Genomic DNA, 24,562 nt, shown 5'->3' on the forward strand with positions numbered 1-24,562 from the left:
AAAGATTTAAAAAAAATCCAGTATAGTATTTCGGAAAAAGTGATTAAAAAAAAAGTCATAGTATAGTATGTCGGAAAAAGTTATAGAAAAGTAATAGTATAGTATGTCGAAAAAAGTGATAAAAAGTCATAGTATAGTATGTCGGAAAAAATGGAAAAAGTTATAGTATAGTATGTCGAAAAAAGTCATAGAATTTAAGTCATAGTAGAATATGTTGAAATAAGTTATAAAAAAAGTCATAGTATAGTATGTTGAAAAAATTCATAGAACAGTATGTCGAAAAAAAATTGATAAAACCTAATATTAGTATGTCCGAAAAAGTCATAGAGTATGTCGAATAAAAGTGATTAAAAAAAAAGTCAATAGTATAGTATGTCGAGAAAAGTGATAAGTCATAGTATAGTAGATAGAAAAAAAGTGATGTCATGTTATAGTATGTCAAAAATAGTCATAGTATAGTATGTTGAATAAAGCGATAAAAATCATAATGTAGTATGTCAAAGAAAGTGATAAAAAGTAATATTATAGTATGTTGAAAGAATTCATAGCACAGTATGTCGAAAAAAAATTATAAAAAGTAATAGTATAGTATGTAAAAAAAAGTAATAAAAGTCATAGTATAGTATGTTGAAAAAACTGATAAAGTCATACTCTATTATGTGGGAAAAAGTGATAAAAAGTAATAGTATAGTAGGCTATGTTGAAGAAAGGGATAAAATAATATTATAGTATGTTGAAAAAATTCATAGTATAGTATGTCAAAAAAAGTGATGAAAAGGTCATAGTATAGTATGTCAAAACGTCATATTATAGTATTGTCAGGTCTGGAGAATAGCAGGCTTGGACCCAAAATGCAGAGTGTAGCGACAAGGATGCAGCAAGTAGAGTTGAAAGATTTATTTAAATGAAAAGGCTTACAAACAGAAGGTGTCCTGAGGTAGGCAGACAGGCAAAAGAAAAGTCCAAAACATCTAAAAACCACTTACAAAACTGAAAGGCTGGAGAGACGCATGTAATAACACTGGAAGAAACGACGACAAACGGACAAGCTACAAATACAGCAGAGATACTAAATACACAAGGCAAGGAGGGTAGTAATGAGAGACAGGTGACATGAGGGCTGCTGAACAGGTGGAACATATCAGGGCAGGGCAGACAATCACAGAGGCGGGAAAACACAAAGCAGGAAGGAAAGCAAGACACAACACAGAGAAACAGACACTACAAAGTAAAACAGGAAACTAAAGCATAAAACATACACACATGGAACATGGTAAAACAAAGAGAATACAGAAACACATGAGACAGTAAACAACAAGGAAACAGAATTAATTAACACAATAAAACAGGAAAAACTACAACTGAAAACCACAACCATGTCATAAAAAGTATAAAAAAAAAAGAAGTCATAGTACAGTATGGTATGTCATAAAAAGTCATAAAAAAAAGTCATAGTATAGTATTTCAAAAGTGATAAAAAGTTATAAAAATGTTATTGTTTAGTCATAAAAAGTCACAGTGTAGTATGTCTTAAAACAGTCATAGTATACTTGTATGTCACAGTCATAAAAAGCCATAATGTCATAAAAAGTCATAGCATAGTATGTCATAAAAAAGTCATAGTATACGCAGTATTTTGTAAAAAGTCATAAAAAGTCATAGTATAGTTTGTCACAAAAAGTCATAAAGATCAAAGTATAGTATGTCAAAAAGTCAAAAAGTTATGGTATAGTATTTCATAAAAATCATAAAAATGCATAGTATAGTATGTCATGAATAATCATAAAAAGTCAAATATAGTATGTCATAAAAAAGACTCCAGTATTTCATAAAAATAAAAAAAAAAATCATAGTATAGTATGTCAAAAAGTCATAAAAAGTCATAGTATAGTATGTCATTAAAATCATAAAAACGTCATATAGTATGTCAAAAAGTCATAATATAGTATATATAAAAACATTATAGAATAGTATGTCCTTAAAAATCATAAAAAGTCATAGTATGTCAAAAAGTCATAGTATAAATTCATTCATAGTTGTGTGTATTTCGTCAGGTTATTGGAATTGGTAGACATATAATAAGCAAAAGGATAGCATATATCTGCAATATGATCGAAATCATGCGGAAACTGTTTCCGTATTTGCTACTTGCAGCCCTGCTTTTGGATGTTTTCTCTATTTGTTTCTTTGTTCTTAATACTGCGTATATGTTTGCTTAATGTGTTTTTAATGTGCTTGTGTCTATTTACAAGTGCATATGTGAGTTCTCAGGTCCATCGTAGAAAAAGTGTTTTGTGACTTACATTTGCACATATACCTGGGACCTTGTATTGTGATACTCCTGAAAAAGACATCAGATCTAAGTGAAACAAAGGAGACACAGTTGACTTCTTTGTTTCTTGACGCAGAACAGCAAACACCAACAGAAGAGTGGCACAGAGGAGACAGGTCCAGAGTTTTTTTTATTATTATTTGGTACTCATGAATAGATAGCAGGTGCTTGAGTGTTTTAGAGTGCCAGTAGTCATCTTGCTGATTGAGAAACTAAAAGCTCAAAATGCCCTGAATATGTTACATGCATAGTAATGTGCCCATATCATAATAAAGTGTGCTTTTGGATGATGAAATTTAGCGAATTTACATTGTGTTTGTGCTGAGAATAACATTTGGTACATCGACTCAAGTTAAGTATCTCTCTCTACCTTATAATCAAGAGGTTATTGGTTTATGACAACTATTAATATGACCTGTACAGTGCATTACGACGACTCTAACAGTAAATAATAGGCGATTCACTCATTCAGCAGTCTGTCATTGTAGCAGTCCCTGGGATCATGGGGGAGCTGTCTGTCCAAGCACTTTCTGTCTGTAGAAGAAGTCTGAAGCCACAGTGGAGCACAGATGCCTTAATGTTTACAGGTCAAATATTGTTCCCAGTTGCATCTAAGGGCTTTGATGTCCATTCACTGAGGAGTGTTGCTCCAGTGCTTTTCCTCGTCTGTGTGCTGTCTTTGGAGAGCCAAACCATCTTCATTTGGTCATTATGGTCCAATAACATGCACCATTTTCCCCATAGTCATTAAAACACATTACGATTATTAGATGGAGAGTCACAGCATACATTTTGGCAAACAAACGTGGGCAGGTTTAATTGTTTTGACAAAACCAAAGATGAGATATTCATGCAGTAAAAAAGCAACAAAACATAAGTGATCCCATATTGGGCTGCAGGCCTTGTAATAGCTCCATGATCAGAGGACTAGGTTTGACATCATGATGTCTTGCGATATGTGAACCTAGTTTAATACAGTCTTGCTGGTCCTGTGGTTTAACCACCACTAGATGGACCCATGGCACTGGAAACCTTAAAAACTACACTATAGTAGGAGCCCCAAAAAGCATATGGATGCTATTACACATGTGACTGTGCACACTAGAACTATGACTAAATTAAAAGCTCAAATCACTGTGATTTACACCACCATGTGGGCCATGTTTTTGTTTAAGCTTCTCAGTTATTCACACAGACTTTGGAATTGACTAATTTGACTGTGCAGCCTGAACATTTTGGAACTTGAAGCCCAGAAGTTCAGTAAACCGAATTTGCCAACTGGATTAATAAATCAAAAGACAACTGAATGACACATGCAACAGTGCAGTGTGAATGCTACATTAAGCCCTTATGCCAGATTTTGGAATGTAATGAAGCCTGAAAAGTTATACCTTCAAAAATCAATTTTGTAGACATTGTTAAATATAACTTATGGGAAACAACTACTTTGTATATTTTTGATTACTGCCAAAACTATGTTCACTATTTAACTAACATGTCATGTGCTTTATAAGGAACAGATATAATAGAAATTTTAAGGATATAAAAGGATATTTTTCGTTTTTTTAAAAAAGAAAAAAAAGAAGTGGTCTCACTTTATTTATTGCTGGCTGCCTTGTCAGTACAGAGACATATGCAAAATAGAATGTCGATTTGTGTCTGGGTTGATGTGCCTCTTTGACCCCAGCTGTTTTAGGACAACTAAATCAAAAGTCAATACATTGCAAATGTTGTGGCAAATAGCTTTTAAATGTAGTTTTTATCAAAGAATATTGTTGCGACACCACAGATGTGCTTTAATATCCAATAAACACGTATATAAAACAAAATGAAAACAATAAAAACTGGTCAGCTTAGTCGACAAAGAGCCTAACAACCAGTTTGCAGACTAAGTGATGAAAGGAGGGCAGCCCTAGTCTGAATGTGCTTATACTGTATGCTGCATGCCATGTGGTGTGTTGGCTGAGGTTCCCCTAGTCAGCATTTCCTCAGTGGTTCAGTTTGGGGCGTTCGCCCCGGCAGGCCCAGTGCTGCAGTAGCAGTGTGGCAGCAGTCCTCGGAGCAGTGTTTGAGAGCATCCACAGCAGCCATGTCCAGCCCAGCTCCACTGTCTGTGCCCCAGCCCCCGCCCCTGTGTGGCGGTCACCACTCCAACAGGGTCTGGCTGTGCCCCTCCAGCACAGGCTGTGTCAGGATGACTGCATCAGGCCTGTCAGGCGCTTTCCCGTCAATGACTTGCCCTACAAGGTCAATTAAAACAAAAACACATTACTAGACTGAGATGATAAAAGTACAAGTACTTTTTAAATCACAAAAAGTCTCTACAAACAAGGTGCTTCTTTTAAAATATAAAATGCTTGGTTGCAACCATTCATGTGACTAGCATGTTATCTTTTTCACTTAATACACATCCTATTACAGGTATAAAGAGCCACAACAGAGTGTAATATGGTTATACTTTGCAAAAGCCACTGATAGTGAGCCAGCCAGTGTGGTTTGTGATATGAACAGCCCCAGCTCCAAATGACTTACCACACTGCGGGTGAACTTCTCCAAGGAGGTGCGGCGGCCCTGTTCAGTGTCTGCTGGCTGCTGTTTTGGGAGGGGGGGAAGCAGGGTGAGTGTTTGGGTCAGGTACGGGTGTTGACGGGGGGTCAGAGGGTGATGTATTAAAAAAGGGGCCAAGCATTGCAAAAATGAGGGCCGAGGACAATGTGGGAGTTGCATTTTTTTTTTAGGAAATGGAGTGGGGTCAGTGACAGGCCAGCAGAAGGAGCAGTGTCCAAACGGGAAAGGGCAGAAAGGCTAGCATGAACAGAGGCAGCTGTGATTTGCTGAAAAGCTCCATATTACATAGTAACAGCTAAATGACTGTTTGTTTAGCTGCACACATAACACACACAAACTACACTGATAACCTACGGGAGTCAGAAAATATAACATACAAAATCACCATCACTATCAACAACTACAATACTTTTCTGTCATATCTACGTACTATATGTTGCTTATTTGTTGCTTCTATTTAATAATAATTAATTACATTTATAAAGTGCTTTATCATAGACACTCAAAGCACTTCAGGGGGGAGGACTACTCTCTAACACCACCAGCATGCATGACTGTTGTTCCTCTTTTACACAGCAGTTTGCCTGTTTGGCCTGTTTTTCGAGACTGTTTCCTTGACGTTTTACATAATTTAGCAGTTTCCTTGCACCTGCATCTTAGGCACAGTAGTTTTGCCTTTTTAGGGCTCTGTTAGTCGCCTCATGAGAGCATCAAACTGCAGAATGCCAGACCTTGTTAATAGCTGCCAAATGACATTGAAATCCCCTGCTTTTGTAGCATGTAAGTGTGATCCGATTACCTTAAATCCTAAACCTTGAGTTGTTTTAATGATTTTTCCCATGTATATTATAACATTATCACTAACTAGTGGTGGAAGAAGTATTCAGATATTTTACTCAAGTAAAGGTAGCAATACCACAGTGTAGAAATACTCTATGCAGAATGACCTCATTACACAATTATATATATTCTACTATTGGATTATAATCATTGATGCATTCATGCGTGCTCTCATATTCTCCCGTCTAGACTATTGCAACTCTCTTTTAATCGGCATGAACCACAAATCCCTCTCTCGCCTCCAGCTGGTCCAGAGCTCAGCAGCCAGGCTTCTCACCGGTTTTAACAGACGGCATCACATCACTCCAATCCTAGCTTCACTTCACTGGCTCCCTGTCTGTTTTAGAATTGATTATAAGATTTTACTGATTACTTTTAAAGCTCGTCAAGGTCTAGCCCTAGACTATATCTCAGAGATGCTGACCCCTTACGAGCCTGTTCTCAGCCTTAGATCCTCGGGCGGGGCCCTTTTAACCGTTCCAAGGTCGAGGCTACAAACCAGAGGTGACCGTGCCTTCTCCATCAGCGCCTCAGCTTTGGAACAACCTGCCCGAGGAGATAGGGCTCGCTGAATCAGTGACTTTTTTTAAAACACTTTTTAAAACACACTTTTATAGACTTGCTTTTATGTGATGCCGTCTTTTTATCTACTTTCTCATTGTCTGTCTGTTAACTCCATTTTGTTATTGAATCGTGATTTTTTTCTGTCCTTTAGTGCTGCCCTATCTCTCCTTTTTCCATATCACTTTGTTGTGCATTTATGGGTACGTGTATTAAATTGATGTGTATATTTGTGTATTTGTATGTGCTTTTGTTTCCACTGTCAAAGCACTTAACTAAACTATTGTTTTTAAAGTGCTACACAAATAAAGTTATGATTATCATTATGACTATTATTATTATTATTATTGTGTAAACATCACTAATGTTTCAGCTGGTAAAATTGGGACTAATTGTAACTACATTTTATATAATATATGTATGTATATATATATATATATATATATATATATATATATATATATACACATAAGTAACTAAAGCTGTCAAATTAATGTTGTGGAGTGAAAAGTACAATACGCCTCCAAAATGGATGTAGAAGTATATAAAAAGGAAATACTCAAGTAAAGTACAAATACCTCAAAAGTTTACTTGAGTAAATGTACTTGGTCACATAGGGGCCATAATTTCGTGGCGGCGCAACGACCAGCGCAAGCAGAGAATAGAACGCCATAAATAAACTTTCAATTTTTAAACTTTGAAAAAACTCCAATAAAATATAATTAAAAAAAAAATACAAATAAAATAAACTTTCAATTTAATTTAATTAAACACTCCCCAGTCAGTAGATCTATCAGTATCTTCTGTTCTCAGCTAATTTCTACTGTATGAAAAGCTTCACTGTGATTGGCACAGCTTTTTCAGAGTGATTAGACCAGTGAGAGTATTTATTAATCACTACACCTCTGATCTATATTCCACTTCACCCAGCCCTGCTGCACATATATGAACCAAAAAACGCTTAGCACTTGTCATTGCGCTTGTGTGATTAAAACTAGGCCCTTCGTGGCCGGGTTGGCTCAGTTGGTAGAGCAGGCACACATTTACATAGAGGTTTATGCCTTGACGCAGAGGTCCAGGGTTTGAGTCTGACCTGTGACGATTTCCTGCATGTATTCCCCTTTCTCACCTAGCTGTCCTGTCCATTAAAGGCAGAAAAGCCCAAAAAAATAATCTTAAAAAATAGGGCCCTTTTGTCTAATTATTACTGACTACATACTACATTAGATATGAAACTGGAATGTCTTTTTCCAGAAGAATCAAACCAATATGAGAAATGCAATAAAAGTGACAAACTTTTGTAAAAAAAAAAAAAAAGGGGTCAGAGAGTGCAGCTCACCTTCTTTCTGGCTAACAGGAGGTCTTGGTAGATGTTGGATCGCAAAAAGCGTGCATAGCTGTCACTTTTCATTAGCTTGAATATGTGCTCCTGCAATAGAAAGAAAAACTGATGAGTGTGTGTTGGCTTTGGAGAAAAGGGAGTGAAACAATAAAGACAAGTGCAGAGTAATAAAGGAGGTCTGATTATGGTAATGCAATGCACGCATGTGTGATTTGGAGGTGGTGATGCAAACCCGAGCGTGCTGACATGAACGGCAGAGTCCTGTGAGACAGAGCTGAGTAACGTCCTGCCAGCAAGAGGCGTTCCACGTCACACATCGCATCGCCAACCCACTTTAAACCAGAGGAATCCATGGTGAACCGACGAACAACCTATTCATGGCATTACTCGCCTCATTAGGCCCTGGCACAAACACACTAGGTCATTCATCTTCAATCCTCTCTCTTTCTGTTCCTCCGTGCCCTCTCATTCATTCACCAGTGTAACATGAGTGGGGTGGAAAGGTTCAGTGTTTCTGTGGGCAAGCGGATAGGAGAGGAAATAAATGGCTGGTGTGTGTGTGTGTGATGTAACAGGGATGTAATGGAGGGTAAACCCATCTGAACTCAGGACCTTTTTACTTAGAGCTTATATATGAGAGTCTGTATATATGACTATATATACAGAATATATATATAGTCTTTATGAAGGCTACAGTTTCAGCACCCTATATGTACCATTAAATCCCTTTCTATGTAGCGCTAGAGAAGTACTGGTTTTATTGATGTGTACAGGCGCAGGTGTGTTGGCACTCTATGTGTTTATTCAGATCAGTGTGAGTGTATGAGTGTGTGTGAGTGTGTGTTCATGCGTGCGTATAGTCATGTGAATTTGTCCATGAGTAAAGAAACAACACAGTCCACCTGAGCGTCCTCGTAGCTGTATCGTGCGGGGTCCTTGAGGTTCTGGCTGGTGCGTTCGTAGCTGTGAGAGTCCAGGTTGATGGAGCTCGGTGCTCCCTCGGCCAGAAACTCCTGCCAGATCTCCTGCGCCCTGGAGGACACTTCCTGGAGCGGCCGCCGCTTCAGATCCTGCACTGCTAACCAGAACCTACAACAGCATCACATCTAATCAATAACAACTCCCCCAAAATATGAAATATTAAATATTTACAGTGTATATAAAATTGGCAGTTCAGCTGCCTGTTTTGTTACATTAACTTGTATGCTGACAATGCAATTTAATGTGATTACTGAATTAATTTGAATATTGATGAAATATGAATATTTCTACAATATGTTAACACACTTGTTTTGACGTAACAATGGTGGAATTATTTATGTAAAAGCAGCAATACCACAATGTAAAAATGCACAATTCAAATTTTTACTTACAAAAAATTAGTATGTCAGCAGTAGTACAAGTACTAATTAGTAGTACTCATATGCATGACGCAAACATGTAAGCAGCATTTTAACATTGTACAGTAGCAGGTCAAAGTGAAGCAAAGTTTTGTATACTGTTCCTCATATTTTACAAGGTTTTATATGTAAAAAAAAAAAAAAGAAATTCAACAAGGTAACTATAGTTGTCACACAACTGTAGAGTAAAAGTCCATTATTTCCCTGTGAAATGTAGTGGAGTAGAAGTATAAAGTAGTAAAGTAAAGTACAAGTACCTCAAAACTGTACTCATGTTACTTTATTAAATGCACTTCCCACCACTGTGTGTGGTATTAATATAATCTGTGTATTTAAAAGTATTAAGGAGTTGTAGTAGTGATCATAAAAACCTTAGTATCTACGCAGAAATATGCCCCAATCTAATGAGATCATTACATTTCTATTATTGTTTAGTTATTGTATCCACAGCAACTACATCATCAGGTGTGACCCATTTCACATACATACATAATCATGTGATCCATTGTTAATACAAAATATTGATTATAGTCGCTTTAAGAAAGGCATGTCAGCCTCACCGCAGGTTCTCTGAGCTGAACTCTGACTCCAGGAACTTCAGGAACTGGTCTCTTCCTGCCGGATCTTTCAGTGCCTCCTCCAGAGAGAAGCCCCATTTCTTCACACGCTGCTGGCTGGGGTCACGACTGCTCAGAATAAAACACATTAGAGAAGAATGGAATAAAATAGGTCATTTTTCCTCATGGTGTACAAAGAGCAGATACCAGAATGTCAGAACACAGTAAACCTTTGGGAATGTCAGCATTAGTTCTCATTTGAGAGGATATCCCTCCTAATTCAGGACAACAAAAGTTCACCATCACAGAGGCCTCTACACTCCACCTGACCTCAGCGTTGGTTTAAAGAATTATCAGCCTCCTGTGAACTCTCAGCCCAACATCCCAACATGACCCCTCCAGCCTCACCTTCCCTCCAAGTCCCAGAAGGAAGTGTCATCACTGATCCAGGGGTTGGAAGGCTCTGTGGCCGACACGAAGGGGTCATATTCCACAAACTGGTCCGTGTAGCTCATCAGACTGTCGGCCACTTTGGAAACCTTCATACAGTGTCTGTCCAGCTGAATGTTCAGGAAGGTAATCTGATGGATAGGGAGAGCGAATAATGAGGAAGCTAAATAAGGTAACAGCTCATCAGTCTGTGTCCCAGACTGTCGCTATGATGGATGGGTGAGGCCGAATGCTGGTAATGACCTATGGAGAAGAAGGTCACACAGTGAGTTACCTCCTTCTGAACATCCTCTTTGGTGGCCTTCCTGGTCGGCTGGGAGCTGATGTGGACGGGACTCGGCTGGCTCTGGCCGTCATCTGGAACCCCGTAGACTGACTGGAGAAGATGAGAGGAGAGATATGTTTTGTTTTGATGCCATTGCTGTTGTTTGGATAAACCATGACAGATCAGGGACTCTATATTGTAGTTTGATGAATGTCAGGTAATAGTTGTGGGACCAGAGGGAATAGTTCTGGGGCCAGGGCTGTAGCTACCATTAGCACCATCATGGCCTCAGTATTATGACTGGGAATCGAGGGGTTTTAATGACCTGAAGAGTAGTTATATATTTTACAATTACACACAGATTACACATGGTGGGTTTGAATTTTTAAAATCTGTTGAATCTTAGATCCTTAGATTTTTGATTGCTTTTACCCACATATATTTGTACATTTGTACATAGAACTTTACTATTAACTAAACAAAAACATACATACAGGCATTGTCATATTATGTATTAAAATATGAATATACAGTATATATATATGTATATATACATATATATATATATGTAAATATATATTTATTAAAATATTTTTTATAAAACCATCCATTTCATATTGCCATTTAGTAAGATAAAATAGTCAACAAAAGTCAACAAAAATCTGTTATTTAAAGTATTTTACAAAACATTACACAACATTTAAAAGAAATGTACGTACAGTTTTTCTTATGAAAATATTTTATAAAAATTACAATATCTTATGCAAATATCTTTATGACTAAGCAAAAAAATATATAGTTTAGATAAATTTAGATTTTTGTCATTTTGTAAAAGAAAATAGTGGAAGTGGACACTGTGTAAAAGGCGTTGAAGCATTTAGGGAGATACAATTTACAGAAAATGTAATTGAGCAGTTAAATGAATAAAACATTTAAATTAAAGGTTTTGGTGGCAAAAACATTCTTCAGGTGATGAGGTGGTTAGTATTTCTAAACTACTGAGGTCATAAACCACTGGTTTATAGCAAACGATTGCTAAAAACTAGGGCTGTCAGCATTAACGCGTTAATCGTGATGCGATTAAGAGCCGAGCATAACGCGTTAATTTTTTTAATCGCATTAATCGCATGCCGCCATTTATTAATTTATTTTACACTTCACTCGGCTTTGCGTCGTGCCTAACAACGCCCCTTAGCTGTTCTAAAATCACTAGAATCTAGCTAGGCTACTATTTTGACCCTTTGCTGCACCTTTACTTATTATCAAGCTGCCATACTTCCTCGTAACACATCCTGCTGCTGCAGGCTGCAGGCATGATGGAGAAAGACAGCAGCAGTACAATTCTGAATGGCGCTTATATTTTCCAAAACTCCTGGACAGCTCAGTAGACAAGTCGAAAGCCATATGCACATTGTGTAAAGCCGAATTAAAATATCACTGAAGCACGTCAAGCTTGAGCTACCACCTACGAGCTAAGGATAGTAGTACTGTCAGTTAACGTGACTCAGGTTGATGCTAGCAGGCTCAGGCAAAGCACTATTTTGGAGAGTGCTACTTGCCGACCTGTGGATGAAACCAAATCCCAAAAAATTACTACAGCTCTTGCAAAATGGGTGGCAACTAACTGCAGACCTGTCAGCATCGTAGAAGACTCGGGTTTTCAAGACATAGGCTACTACGGGTGGTTCTGAACTGTGCAATAATGACTGAATGATTCACACATTTTTCTTTTGTTTACAATAAATAAATAATAAACAAATACAAATCTTAAAGTCAAGTTCATAAAGCAACTTTCTTTGCATTCATTTGATTCCCAATCAAGATACACTGGTAATAATTGCTTTCCATTGTTAATATGTACTTACAAACGGTTCTGAAATGCAAAATAATAGAATTTTAATCATGTGATAAAACATGCGATTAATCGCGATTAACTATAGAAATTCAGCGATTAATCGCGATTAAGAAAAAAATAATTGTTTGACAGCCCTACTAAAAACTAGTGTTGAGATAATAATTAGGTTTGGAAAGCTAACCTGCCATCGTCTCCTCTCCTCACCTTTTTTACCCTGTGTGGGTTCCTCTCTCTCCGGCACTTGCGGATGTCCATCTCTGTAGTGTTGACACAGCCTGGCTGTGGGAGACAACAGAAGACAGTGTGTTTCTGGGTCAGATAACAGTGTTTCTCCAGCATGCATTGTCTGCGCCTGTGCTCCTCACACAATATGATGCTGTTTCTCTATTTAGCAATGCCACGCTCACCAAAGGCGTGTATGCAAAGTAACTGGTACCAAATCTGATTCTGTTACCAACAACAGAACAGGGCTCTCAGTTAAACAGTGTGTGGAGCTGAGTCTGCTTTTTTTCAGGCTTTAAATGCTAAAATTGTCTATCCACATAACAGTCCCTCTTTTTTCATTCTTCTTTTGTTCATTACCATTGTTACACTGTTGGAGCATCTGACCCTCCCTTCTTTTTCTTTTGTCATGGTTTTGGCCCGTACTCACCACTGGCCGATGGACGTCCCAGAATGCCCTCTCCTGGCTGTCCAGGATCTTCCTCTCTGCCTTGTCCTTCTTCCTGTCAATCCTGTCAACAGAGGAAACAGGCCACTTACATGTAGAACACATACCTCGGAAATATCAGGTCAAACACAATAAATCAGGCTCCATTAATAAGTCACACACTCTCACAAACACACGCAGCCACGTACACGTTACTACTGACAGGCCAGACTAGGGAGCAAAAAGCTGAAGAGTGTAGGTCTTAACCTGTCTGCTCGCCTCACTTAGCGATGCCAGGTTTTGCTGCTGGTGGGGCCGAGCTCTTACATAACTGACATTTACTGATGGCCCTCGCTAGGTATTGTTTACTCCCCAGATATTAAAAGACTTATTGCTTTCCATATCGCCAGCACTTGTACAAAACAGTGGCCACTAAACAATGCCAACTTTGAAGATATTTCTAGACAGGAGAAGAAGGCTCTCTCCTCACTGAAATGCATGAGATATTAGTGCTGTGCTTACACATGCAAGCCACCAGATGGAAGCCTTACTAAGAGATAGAAGTTAGGGAGAATTGTGTGTGTTTAATTCCATAGGGGGATGCTTGCTGTATTTAATGCATGTAACCCTGCAGTCACAGCAGGGCATGAAAACAGAGCATTGCTAATGAGAAAAGCATTGGCTCAATGCCCGACTGACACTGTACACTGAAGCGTTTTTCTCTTCCTTAGGGAAATAACAATCAAATTATGCATGTAATGCCGAAAGTTAGTGTGAATGTATAACCTGATTTTACCAACATCTCTCTATCTCCTGCTGTAAATGTGTCACGTTAGTATGACTCTGACGTCAAGAGGCGACACGTGCTAACTCCCATGTACATTCATGTACTCACTTGACTTGAGCCTCAGCTTGCATGAAGATAAATTCCCACTTCCTGGCAAAAGCCCTCTGCAGCCGGGCGAGGTTTTCCTGGTGGAACCAATCAGGTGTGGCATTAGGGGAGAAGGCTACTGGAATTCAAGGCCTTTAGATGATTACATTGTCCATTTACTGTACAATGCTGAGATGAGGCGACTTGTCACTAGTGTATCCCTGAACACGTTATTGAGCTGCTGATCCCACACTCACGAATAGGCACTGTCTTGGTATATACACTATTACTGAAATAATAATTTTGGGAAATACATTTTTCGCCTTTTTTGAGAGTAAATTAAAAGATTGACACCACTCTTGTGTCTGTACTGTAAATTTGAAGCTACTGCAAACAGCCGGTTGGCTTAGCTTAGCATGAAGATTTGAAACAGGGAAAAAGATAGCCTGGTTCTGTCCAAACTAAGATAACCTACCTGCCAATACCTATGAAGCTCACTAATTAAAGGGGAACCTAACCCTAACCACACCCATTTTCAAAATTCATACATGTTATTCCTATGGTCTAAGACGGTCCAAATATATTATAAACATTAACAACTGTATCACAAATCCAAAAACTAGAGTGCTTAAACTCAAATTTGTGATGTCATCAAGTATAAAGTCTGCTCCATAGACAATGAATTGAGAAAGTTGTCACTGAGAGGACACTGAAAGAGCACCCAGGGGAATCATCTGAGTATATGGGTACATTTTATGTTTTCAGAACTGAGAACACTTCAATTGAATAAAACTCATTTGGGTATAAAAAAAAGAAGAAAAAAAAAATGTCTCCCATTCATTATCTATGGAGCAGCTCCAGACATTACAGATTTGAGCTTTACCTGTCTGGTTTCTGGCTTTGAGAGAGAGTATCTCATGTTCACAAATATTGATTGAACTTTCCTAGTAGATGGAAATAACATATTGGAATTCTTAATTTAGGTGATGTTCCCCTTTAACATGTTATATCTCATTAGTTTAATCCGTAAAAAAAAAAAAAAGTGTAAAAACGGAACATTGAGGTTTTACGGAGGGACAAATGTGGCGACTCATACCATAACCTCATGACTTTATTGAGTGCAACTCATTGCAGGATACATTTTGCTTGAGTAAAAGAAATAAAAACTTCACAAGCTCTTTAAAACTCCATAATGTACATATATCAAAGCTGCATACCAAATTGGGCATTCTTAGTAAGACCACTCAAACAAGCATCTGTCGAAGATACAGTACATGACCTCATTACAAAGACAGAAAAAAGTCCAAACCAACTAGCAGGCATGTTAACAGTGAGAGCAATGAGGCCTGAAGACAAAAGTGACCTAAATAGGAGAGAAAGGAAGTCTACTGGACAATATAGTTGCAGAATAATTTAGAATATGAAAGTGCAGTGGATTGCTATTGTATACCAGCAGGAGATCAGCACTGCAGTAATGCCCCTATTGAGACTGCATTGATTTGCTGATGCCAAGTAGTCAAGTAAGTAATTTTTGGGGCCAGGAAATGACTGCATTATAGTCTGTCAAATGCTGCTCCACAAAAACGACCTTTGACAGATTTGTATAAAAGTTTGTAATTTGATAATGGCTTTTTGCTGGGATGAATGGATCTTGGCATTTCAAGGCCCCAGAGGACACTGTTACAGCTCTTTAGATTTTCAGCGATGTGAAACAAAACAGGAAATTCAGAGTGTCATGATATTATGGTCCATGCACAATGATAGCATTGAACTGAGAGCTTCCTGGCAATCACTTAACCAAAAATGACAGTGTACTTACAGCCTCATAGTCAGCTAGCTCAAGCCTGGCCTTATTCTGCATGGTGCGCTTGCACAGGTAAATGGCTGGAGGGGGAGGGGGGGAGAAAGAGTGAGACATGTAGAGGGTAATAGAGTTAGTCAGATGGGTTGTCAGCGTTGTGACTACAAAATAAAAAAGGAATATCTCCAATGGATGCTGGTAATTTTTAACTGAGGTCTCAGCTGTGTGAACCAACATTAATGAATGTTTTGCTGGAGCAGGCAGGCGATGTGTTCTAAAATAACAAGCCTCAAGTAAATGCCATGCAGAGAGCCGGAGATGTGGTCATATAAGTGACTGTCCCTTTATTTTGTTTGTCTAAGCTTTTCCCACAGGATTCTCTGTAGTGCGGGCTCCTCAGAGCCAGATACATTAGAGAGAATGGCTCTGTGAATCAATACTCAGTAAGTGTCAACAACAGATCTACAGTGTGAGTTCTGTTTCAGAGAAACAGCTGAAGGCATTAGCAAGATCTTAATGGTTTGGAGGAAGAGGCAAAAATTGAGACAGTTGTGACTCACCATAGTCTGTGTTCTCAGGCTCCCAACAGTTTGAAGGCCAGAAGTAGGGAGACTGATGATGAACAGAAGGGGATGAAACATAAACAGAGTTTATTAATTTACTCAAATAATCCGAATTACTCTCTTTTCTTGCCATAAGTGTCGAGATAAACAATAATATTCTACTCCAATATAAATGTTGGAATCTCATTTCACCCACCATCCTGCACATAACTGTCTGGGGAGCAATGGTAACTTTATTCTTTCTCTCTTTTTTTCTTTTTTTTTGTCTATTGCAACTGATATTACACATTCAAAGTTCATTCCCAAGTTCATTAATAATGGATCACTCACATTTGTCATGAATTCTTAATAACAGGGAAGAATTAGAAATTGGTGGCACTCAACCACATATTTTAGTCCGACTATTACTCATAACAGTAATTAGCCTAAGAGCAAAAGGCTGACGCTGATGAATGTGGCTGTTTGAGTGTTCTGAACAAAAGGTTAACATGCTCTTGTTACCATTATAATCACCAGAGAGGATGAAGTTCAACTATAAGACTTCACTGCATTCGCAAAAAAGTAACAAACAGAAGACAGTCGTCTGGGTAAATCTGGGTCTTCTACCAGAATATTATCTATTTATAGACCAGCAAACTAAAAAATCTCCTGTCACTATGCCTTACGACACAGCTATGGAGACTGGCCAATGCATTTCACATGGGCCTGTTGCATTACGACAACATCAGAGGGAATATTTTTAGCCTCTGCTGAATGAGCAAGTGTGACACACGCTGCCCTCCCTGCGCAGGCACAATAATGGCTTTTAATCTTGAGCAATAGAGGTGAAGATAAATGCATTCAGAGGTAGATTTAGGGGGAGGAGCAGCGGCTGGTGACAGTGAAAAGTGCAGAGCCAGCGTGCAGCCAGCTGAGTGCTTCCCATGGGGAGCCTGACGAGTGTAGCTGGCCAGGATTAAGATGCAAATGGCCCAGTCACAGTAATGAGTCATCGTGGAGCCCGAAAGCTATCAGAGGGACCTGTCAAAGTTCATGTTGGATCAGATGGAGCGAAAAGGAAAAAATAACTCTGACAAGCTGAATGGCTGGCCCGTAGGCTTTGTTCTGCGGCCCACCTCACGCTCTGACGCAGCGTGCAGCAGGGATATACAGTATCGACCTTGGTGGGGTGAGTAATAGGCTTAGCAAGGATTGCTCTCATTAGCATCACACAATAAACATATCCCTCTGATAAACTACCACCATCTCATTTTTCTATATTTAAAGGCCTCCCAATCCATACCAAGGATATTCCCATAGTGGAATTTTCTGTACCTGAAAGCGATAAAGGGTTCCGTCATCTTTAAGTGTCAGGACATGGTCAGAGATGGGGAAGATGTAGCCATGGGCAGCGATCAGACTCCCAAGGTGGATGGCTTCAGCTGTTGACATGACAGAAGGCACACAGAAGGAGGGGGTTGAAATTGCCTTCCTCTTCAATTGAGCACTATTGTGCTTATATGTAATGACAGATTTCTCAACAGACTTACCTGGATCCTCAATAAAAAGGTTTTTCATCAGCCACTGAACAATGTCGGCCCCTGGTATTCATAAAAGGATTATGGTTAGAAGTGGCGTCACAGTTCTACATGCGCAATAGTTTCGACAAAAGCTGCAATCGACAAACACGAATGAGCTTTGAGGAAGTCTTTGTGAGTTTGTCTCTGTTCTAAGCTGTGGGTCAAAGCTCAGTAGGTGTCTGAATATAACATAATGTTAACAGGTTTGCAGTCCTGTCTCTCTCTCTCTGCTCCTCGACAGCACTATATTTGGCCCGGTCCTTGTGCTTTGGCAGAGGCTGCTGAGAATGATCGTGAGGGCATCGGCTTGGGGGAGCCATGTTAAGCAGTGACTCCCAAACAACCCTTGGGAGAGCGGGAGCGACCTCATCGTCCAACACTGGTGACTCATCCTCATACACAAGCACACACAGATGCACAAACACAAGAAGGAGTACAGTGCATACACACAGATGGACACAGACAGAAAGAAGAAGGAGAAAAAAAGTGTGACAAGGGCAGCACACCAGAGGCAGTTTCCTCAGTGGCTTATTGGTAAAGACATCATCTGCCTCCAACTGTAGAAGCAGCAATTTAAATGAGCCCAAAAGGTCATATTTGCTTTCTGATACTGACTCATACGTTTTCGCTAGACAACAAAGCAAACACACACACACAATCATAATAATGATAATACATTTATTCTGCATAGCGCTTTAAAAGGTACTCAAGGGCACTTAAAAACAAAGACAGAAACAGTAAAAGCAGTAACAACATACTAAATACAATACAACTAAAAAGAATATAATTACAATAATCACAGATTAAAAGCAGATTTAAATAAGTGGGATTTGAGAGTGGTTTTGAAAGAGGGTGGTGAAGGAGTAAGGCAAGTCCTTATTAAGGAAGAAACACACAAGGAACTACAAAGTACTGTATGTAAATGTGCAATCACATACAGTAAACAGGCATGTCCACACACACCTACGCACACATAATACTAACCTGACACCACACTGGGGATCTTGGAGAGGAAGCTTTTGACAGTCCGAATGGCTACACCTCCTGCTTTCTCATCTTGTATTCGTGTAACAATGTCTTCTATCTGTGGGAAGGCCAGAGGGTTTGTTAAATACAAACAAAACAAAAAAAATCACATATTCTATTTTCTACAGCAACCATTTAAAATATTTCTAACTACATAACTGGGTCAAAGTTCAATATGGAATGGATTAATCTGCGTTTTTTTTTTTTTTTTTACGCGTTATTTTTTCTCAGATTAATTAATCGAAATTAACGCGTTATTTTGACAGCCCTATTAACAACATGAAAACATGAATTAGTGCAGCTTTAGATTTCGGTAAAGTCTCTGATGTGTTATGATTTTGATCTGACTCACAATATTCATTATTTTTGTTTGTAGAAAAATGAGACAAGACAAAATGCTATATGTTGCCGTTTTTTAACTAGCACTTGGGGGGGGGGGGGTAGATAGTAGCTTAAAGGGTTTGGAAATATATGTAATACCCAGTGGACACAAGGCTAGTGATGCTTGAAATTGACCTGAGGACATCCTTATATCCACACTGGTGAAGTGTTGAACACTTAAACATACGTGCTTTTGATGGTGATCTAAAGTGACACCCTGTGGAATGCACTCTATAAAGCCTATAAAGCTTAAAGATAGCATGAACACACACACACACACACACACACACACACACACACTCACACACATATATTTCCATGGTAATACAACCACAGGTTGGGTTGATTTATTCATCTGTAACAAGGGCTTCAGTCGGAAGCTTTGGCCAATTGAAAAGGGCTGTCACAGCTACTCCCCAGAGGCAGAAATAAACATCACACCTACGACACAGCCAGAGACACAAACACATCACACATCAGCCGCCTAAAGTAAGGCCCGGCACAGCTTGCCACTACACAGGGGAGACCACAGTACAGTAAACAAGTGAACATCAAGTCAATCAAGTACATGGACACACATGCACAAACACACATATGACAATGCAGAAATCCACATACAGAGTCCTAAACACACAAACATACAGAAACACATAATTTATTTTTAAAAATCAGTGTTTGGTCAAGTCCTTGAACAGGTTGTTTGTAGATCATAAGCCATCAGATCAGGTCAGGTCATGTATTGATGTGAGCAGTCAGCGCTCTGTTGTAGAAATCAATCTACATTAAAAAAATCCTGATTTTGCATACTTGCAGCCAACCATATGCAGTACAGTAGCTGCTAAGGTTTGATAGCACTGGCTATAACATTCTTTATGGCTCCCTAAGCATCTGTCTAGTAAGTAAGCACACTTGGATGCCCGCACACGTACACACTCATGTGCATATGAACACAAGCGCACACGCTGCTACTGTATGACAAAGCTGATGGGGTGAATTTGGTTGAATTTACAGGCTCTGAACACTCTCCTATCAGGCTACTGTATATAATTTTGTTTTTTAGCCACGTTAGCCTCTATGGACAGTTAATGTCGGTGAGCCTGTCTGTCAGTCAGTTCACCACTACTACTGGATCGATTGGTGTGAAATTCTATATGAACATTTATGGTCGCCAAAGGATGAATCCTCCAATAGATACAGTATGCTGGAATTGACCAACATGTCCGATTGGGATTTAGTATGTCAAACCTGTGTGTCAAATGTGTGTTTTACCTGTAAAATGTTTGCTGGGATCACTGTAGCATTTGCATAAAGCCTCTTATCAACTTTACATTCATAAATATATTATTTGTCCTCAACCCACTTCTTGATATACTTTAATTCTGCAACATTTTTCTAACCTTAACACCAAAAGTGAATAGGAAGGTAAAGAGAGAACAAGCGGAGAGCTCAGCATGCTGCAGCACATCAACTAAAGCACCATTACCATCCTGCCTGGCAAAGTATTAAATGGACGATTTATACATGCAGCCCATAAATCTACAACAAAACACCCCTGATGCATATGGATTTAATAACACACATAATGCAGAGCAGAGAGGAGGGAGAGAACACTGCGTGGCAAGACAATTACCAATCTCGCACCATAAGCTTGAGAGTGTGTCTTGGTATCAATTATTGAACATCCACTGTGGAGAATTACTGCCTCAACTCTTGTTGATAAATCTCTCACAGGACAGAGGGGGGATACAGAGCTGCATCTGCCCTCTGTGTTGTGAACAGAGCCTTGGTATTTTAGGCCTGCTTTCGCCTATATGTGAGCATAAACTGTTTTACATGAGCACAATCAGGGGCACGACAGATTAACACTGACACATCACAATCTTTCCTTTGAAGCGAAACAACAAAGCAACAGCTTTGAAATCAGCTCTGTTCGATCCAACTCTGAAGGACTCCTCAAATCCCCTGAGACACCGCAACATGCAAAGGATTAAGTCCTTTTGTTCTCATGTAATAATGGACCTTGGACTGCATATAGCAGTAGGCTTTAGAAAGAAGGACTCAATATCTCCCTACAGGAGCAGACAAGAAGTACTTGGCACAGCTATAGAAAGTGCACATCGTATCTCCTGGATGTACAAGCTAATGGTGTTTGCAACTTGGTGTGGAGGGTTTTTGAGAGATGAAAATTGCTGCTAGCATGCGATAACAGCACTTTGCCCCTCGCCACTGAGCTCTATAAATGATTATCAGGAGAACACTTGTGTATCTTGCCACCGCATGTTTGCATTTGCTGCACACGTGTTTGCAAATTTGTACCAATGCATGGCTGTGTCTGTGTGTAGGTGTGTGTGTGTGTGTGTTGTCCATCTTATCTTTTATGGCTCTAGCAACTCTGTATGGCACATGTAGGAGGGTAAAGGTGTAGGGAGAATGTGAGGGAGCAGCTCGAGATGAATACCTACAACTAAGGCCACCAGTCAATAAAAAGCATTTACTCCACATTAATGTCAGGAAAGGCCTGTACGCTCTAATGTTTAAAACAAGATCACCACTTCCTGTAATATTTTTTTTTCGTAATTGGGACTTAATGAAGTGAAATAAAACCTAAACGAGAGCATCATTGACATAAATAACCATCAAGAAAATGCAACAGGTTGAACTCTAGGCAGGCCATAAGTGCAGAAACATTCACTTCTTCTACTAATTGAAACCCTGTGCTCTTTTTCCAAAAAAAGGCTACAGATGAAGCTATTAAAAACTGGCCCAGTCTTCAGAAATGAGACAGCGGCTGCTAAAAGATGTATCAGGCAGTAATAGCGTCATTAATGATTCAGCAGTCATCAGTGGGGCTCAGGCACACTTGTCACTGTTGAAAGACATTCTGGTCTGTGAGGAAATCGATGGACATCCAGGTGCGAGCGAAAAGATACTTATCTGGCCTGGAGTGAGAGCTAAATGAAGATAAAATAGCGTTGAGGCTTTAAAAAGTTTTGGTTTGCCAAGTCATTCTCAAACACCTAAAGCAGTCATGTTTTTTTTTTTCTTGTGCGTAAATACTTGTCCTGTTTTGAGTATCCCAGCATTAATCTGTGTTTAAATGTACTCAAAAAACATATATTAGTTTGTCATTATAACAGGAAATCCAACCATATTTTAAATGTATTAGGATTCATTGGGAATGTATTATATTATGCATAATGCTATTATAAATGGGAGCATCTGGCTGAATTTTAATGCTCAGTGGAAATACTGAGCAGCAGCATGACATACTGTTCCTAGAGAAGAAGAAGGGAGCACAGTCCTTCTCCTGTTTGTTAAGAAGAGAAAATAATAGCCCTATTAAGAGACAATCTTAAACAAGTCTCAACTACCCCAGTGACATTCAAAAATAATTGCCAGTTATTAAAATAATCAATACATTATCTACAGTTCCTGCACTGTAACCCTCTAGAGTCTGATAAAATATGAATAAATATTGACATTCAACAATAAATGGAAATGCTGTCGTGAATTCGTCATCTGACCTCAACACACATACTGTACATATTCACAGTTGAATTACTGTTTTAAAAGGTAGTTCATTCTAACGTCAAAGAGGTTTGGAGCATTGTTAAAACCTCGTCACACATGATGGAGGCTGCAATTGTCCTGCAGTCCTGAACCACGAGTTCCTGAATCCTTTACTGTACTTCCCTCCACTTTTTAAACAAATACACTATACAACCAACACTATAATGCCTTAATTTGAGAGACCTGTGGGGAAGCCTCCATCTCCTATGACCTAGATGAACTGTTTAGCTTTGCCCTCCATCGATATAAAGTGCTTTATTTACTTTTAATGCCTTCCTTGTATCAAAGCAGTACTAAACTGCACACTTTCTTTTTGTATGTTGTTTGCTGCATTGCCCTATCCAGTGTTAAACTTTAACTCTGTTCCTTCACATTGAGCGCCTGTGGCTGCACTAAGCCCCCTGCTGGCTCATAGAACAGTAGCCTTCCCAATGCATGCTCTACCTCTTAGTGTGTTGTCATAAGCACTGCCTTGCCTTCTGCAGTATTTCTATTTCCAGACACTTGTTTCCAGAGGCTACTAGGACACCACTAGCATAGTAACCTCCCTTGGCAGTTAGCCTGTAGCTTTCTTTTTTGTTTCATCATGTACTTCTTGTTCACTCTAACTTCTGAATGTATTTGAATTTTTGCAAATATAATAAATGTCCCTTTTCTTTGCTGTGCATTCCTGCATCCTAGATCTTCCTTTAAATAATTATTAAAATGGCACATCATTTCACTTTGAATGTGCTGTGTGAAAAGTGTTCTGTAGCTCTTTAACAGACAACACAAACTGCTGTTATTTCTAGTTAATGAAGTCCTTTTCATTGCTAATAGAATAGCGATGAGGTCTCATCAAAATGTCTCTCAACATCTCCCCATTCACTTTCCCCCCAATTTACAAAAGGACACAAGCTCCATTATTCTCAATAACCCTAATATATTGTAGTTTTCATGGTTACTTGTCTTCATTTTGTATGATTAAGTTCACAATGTACTCAATTTTATAATAAAATGACTGCAAATCACTAAGTAATTACATATATATTCATTGTACACATTCTGTCCCGGCCTATAACTTGTCAGATACTATAAAGTTACTTCCCCAAAGTACACAACCGGTCACACAACACTATTTTTGAGTGCCATGTTGACCTCTGCGCCATGCCGTGTGCATAATTAAGTGAGTTCCAGCTGGTGTGTGGTGCCATGGGGAACGAGGTGAGAATAAAGCCTGCTGGAGAGAGAAGACCCCCCCTTCTCTCTCCCATCTCTCCACCCCACCACCATCCAACTCTCTTAGCATGCCAAGTCATGATGAGGGAGCTGTGAGAGCTTTCTCAGCTGGATCTGACACACCAGGGAGAGACACTGACAGCAGTGAACACAGCAGACTGGAAAAGCCCTGCCAACTGAGCGTGATGTTGGAAACCTATACTGCGTTGGAGACGTGTGAATGAATCACATTTGCACTCGATCACACACTGACAAGTAGCCACAGTCATGTGTACCGCATGTTCGTATGAACACATGCACAAAGACATAAACAGTTGCTTCAAAGCTCTTGCCGATTCTCATTATCACCAAAAAAAAACTAGTCACCTGCTACCAACATTGAATTTTAGTGAGGCATCAACTATGTTGTAAAAGAGACATATTCACTGATCCATCTCTTCTCCAAATTGCCATCTCCACAGGACCGCCCTGCAGCTTTTCTCTTCCGCAATAAACAACTGTTTTCCCATTATGTCCTGCAGCTGAAAAAAAAATGGCTTTACACTCCAATGAATCCATTTCCTCTTTTGCCAATACCTTTCATATGTAATCCCTGTAATCATTAGTGGCGATGGATTGTGAATGCACTAAAGTTAATTGTTTGAACATGGAGAAAAGGAATCCTCCAAATCTGGGCTACAACATTCCAAGAAAAGCCTGCTGAAGGTTAAATGTAGGCTAGAGCTCATCTTTGTATTGTTTGCTTAAATGG

General features: G+C 39.1%; 1 protein-coding gene across 4 annotated transcripts in view; it reads right to left on the reverse strand.

Moving 5' to 3' along the window:
* Nucleotides 1–2,443: 2,443 nt before the first annotated feature.
* LOC116035873 (regulator of G-protein signaling 6-like) overlaps nucleotides 2,444–24,562 on the reverse strand; it is a 43,021-nt gene continuing 20,902 nt past the window's right edge. For 2 of the 4 annotated variants that reach the window (XM_031279229.2, XM_035995001.1), the window contains 15 exons: nucleotides 18,601–18,700; nucleotides 17,587–17,637; nucleotides 17,372–17,478; nucleotides 16,055–16,106; nucleotides 15,513–15,577; nucleotides 13,715–13,791; nucleotides 12,823–12,904; nucleotides 12,375–12,449; nucleotides 10,325–10,426; nucleotides 10,009–10,181; nucleotides 9,604–9,729; nucleotides 8,546–8,732; nucleotides 7,641–7,730; nucleotides 4,865–4,924; nucleotides 2,444–4,572 (listed from right to left, as the gene is read on the reverse strand). In XM_031279229.2, the coding sequence (XP_031135089.1) occupies nucleotides 4,522–4,572; nucleotides 4,865–4,924; nucleotides 7,641–7,730; nucleotides 8,546–8,732; nucleotides 9,604–9,729; nucleotides 10,009–10,181; nucleotides 10,325–10,426; nucleotides 12,375–12,449; nucleotides 12,823–12,904; nucleotides 13,715–13,791; nucleotides 15,513–15,577; nucleotides 16,055–16,106; nucleotides 17,372–17,478; nucleotides 17,587–17,637; nucleotides 18,601–18,700 (1,398 nt within the window). In that variant the 3' untranslated portion in view covers nucleotides 2,444–4,521. The remainder of the gene's footprint in view (nucleotides 4,573–4,864; nucleotides 4,925–7,640; nucleotides 7,731–8,545; nucleotides 8,733–9,603; nucleotides 9,730–10,008; nucleotides 10,182–10,324; nucleotides 10,427–12,374; nucleotides 12,450–12,822; nucleotides 12,905–13,714; nucleotides 13,792–15,512; nucleotides 15,578–16,054; nucleotides 16,107–17,371; nucleotides 17,479–17,586; nucleotides 17,638–18,600; nucleotides 18,701–24,562) is intronic. The other 2 variants (XM_031279233.2, XM_031279234.2) reach the window with 2 other exon arrangements.

Source organism: Sander lucioperca, chromosome 18, assembly GCF_008315115.2.
Source record: "Sander lucioperca isolate FBNREF2018 chromosome 18, SLUC_FBN_1.2, whole genome shotgun sequence".
Taxonomy (NCBI): domain Eukaryota; kingdom Metazoa; phylum Chordata; class Actinopteri; order Perciformes; family Percidae; genus Sander; species Sander lucioperca.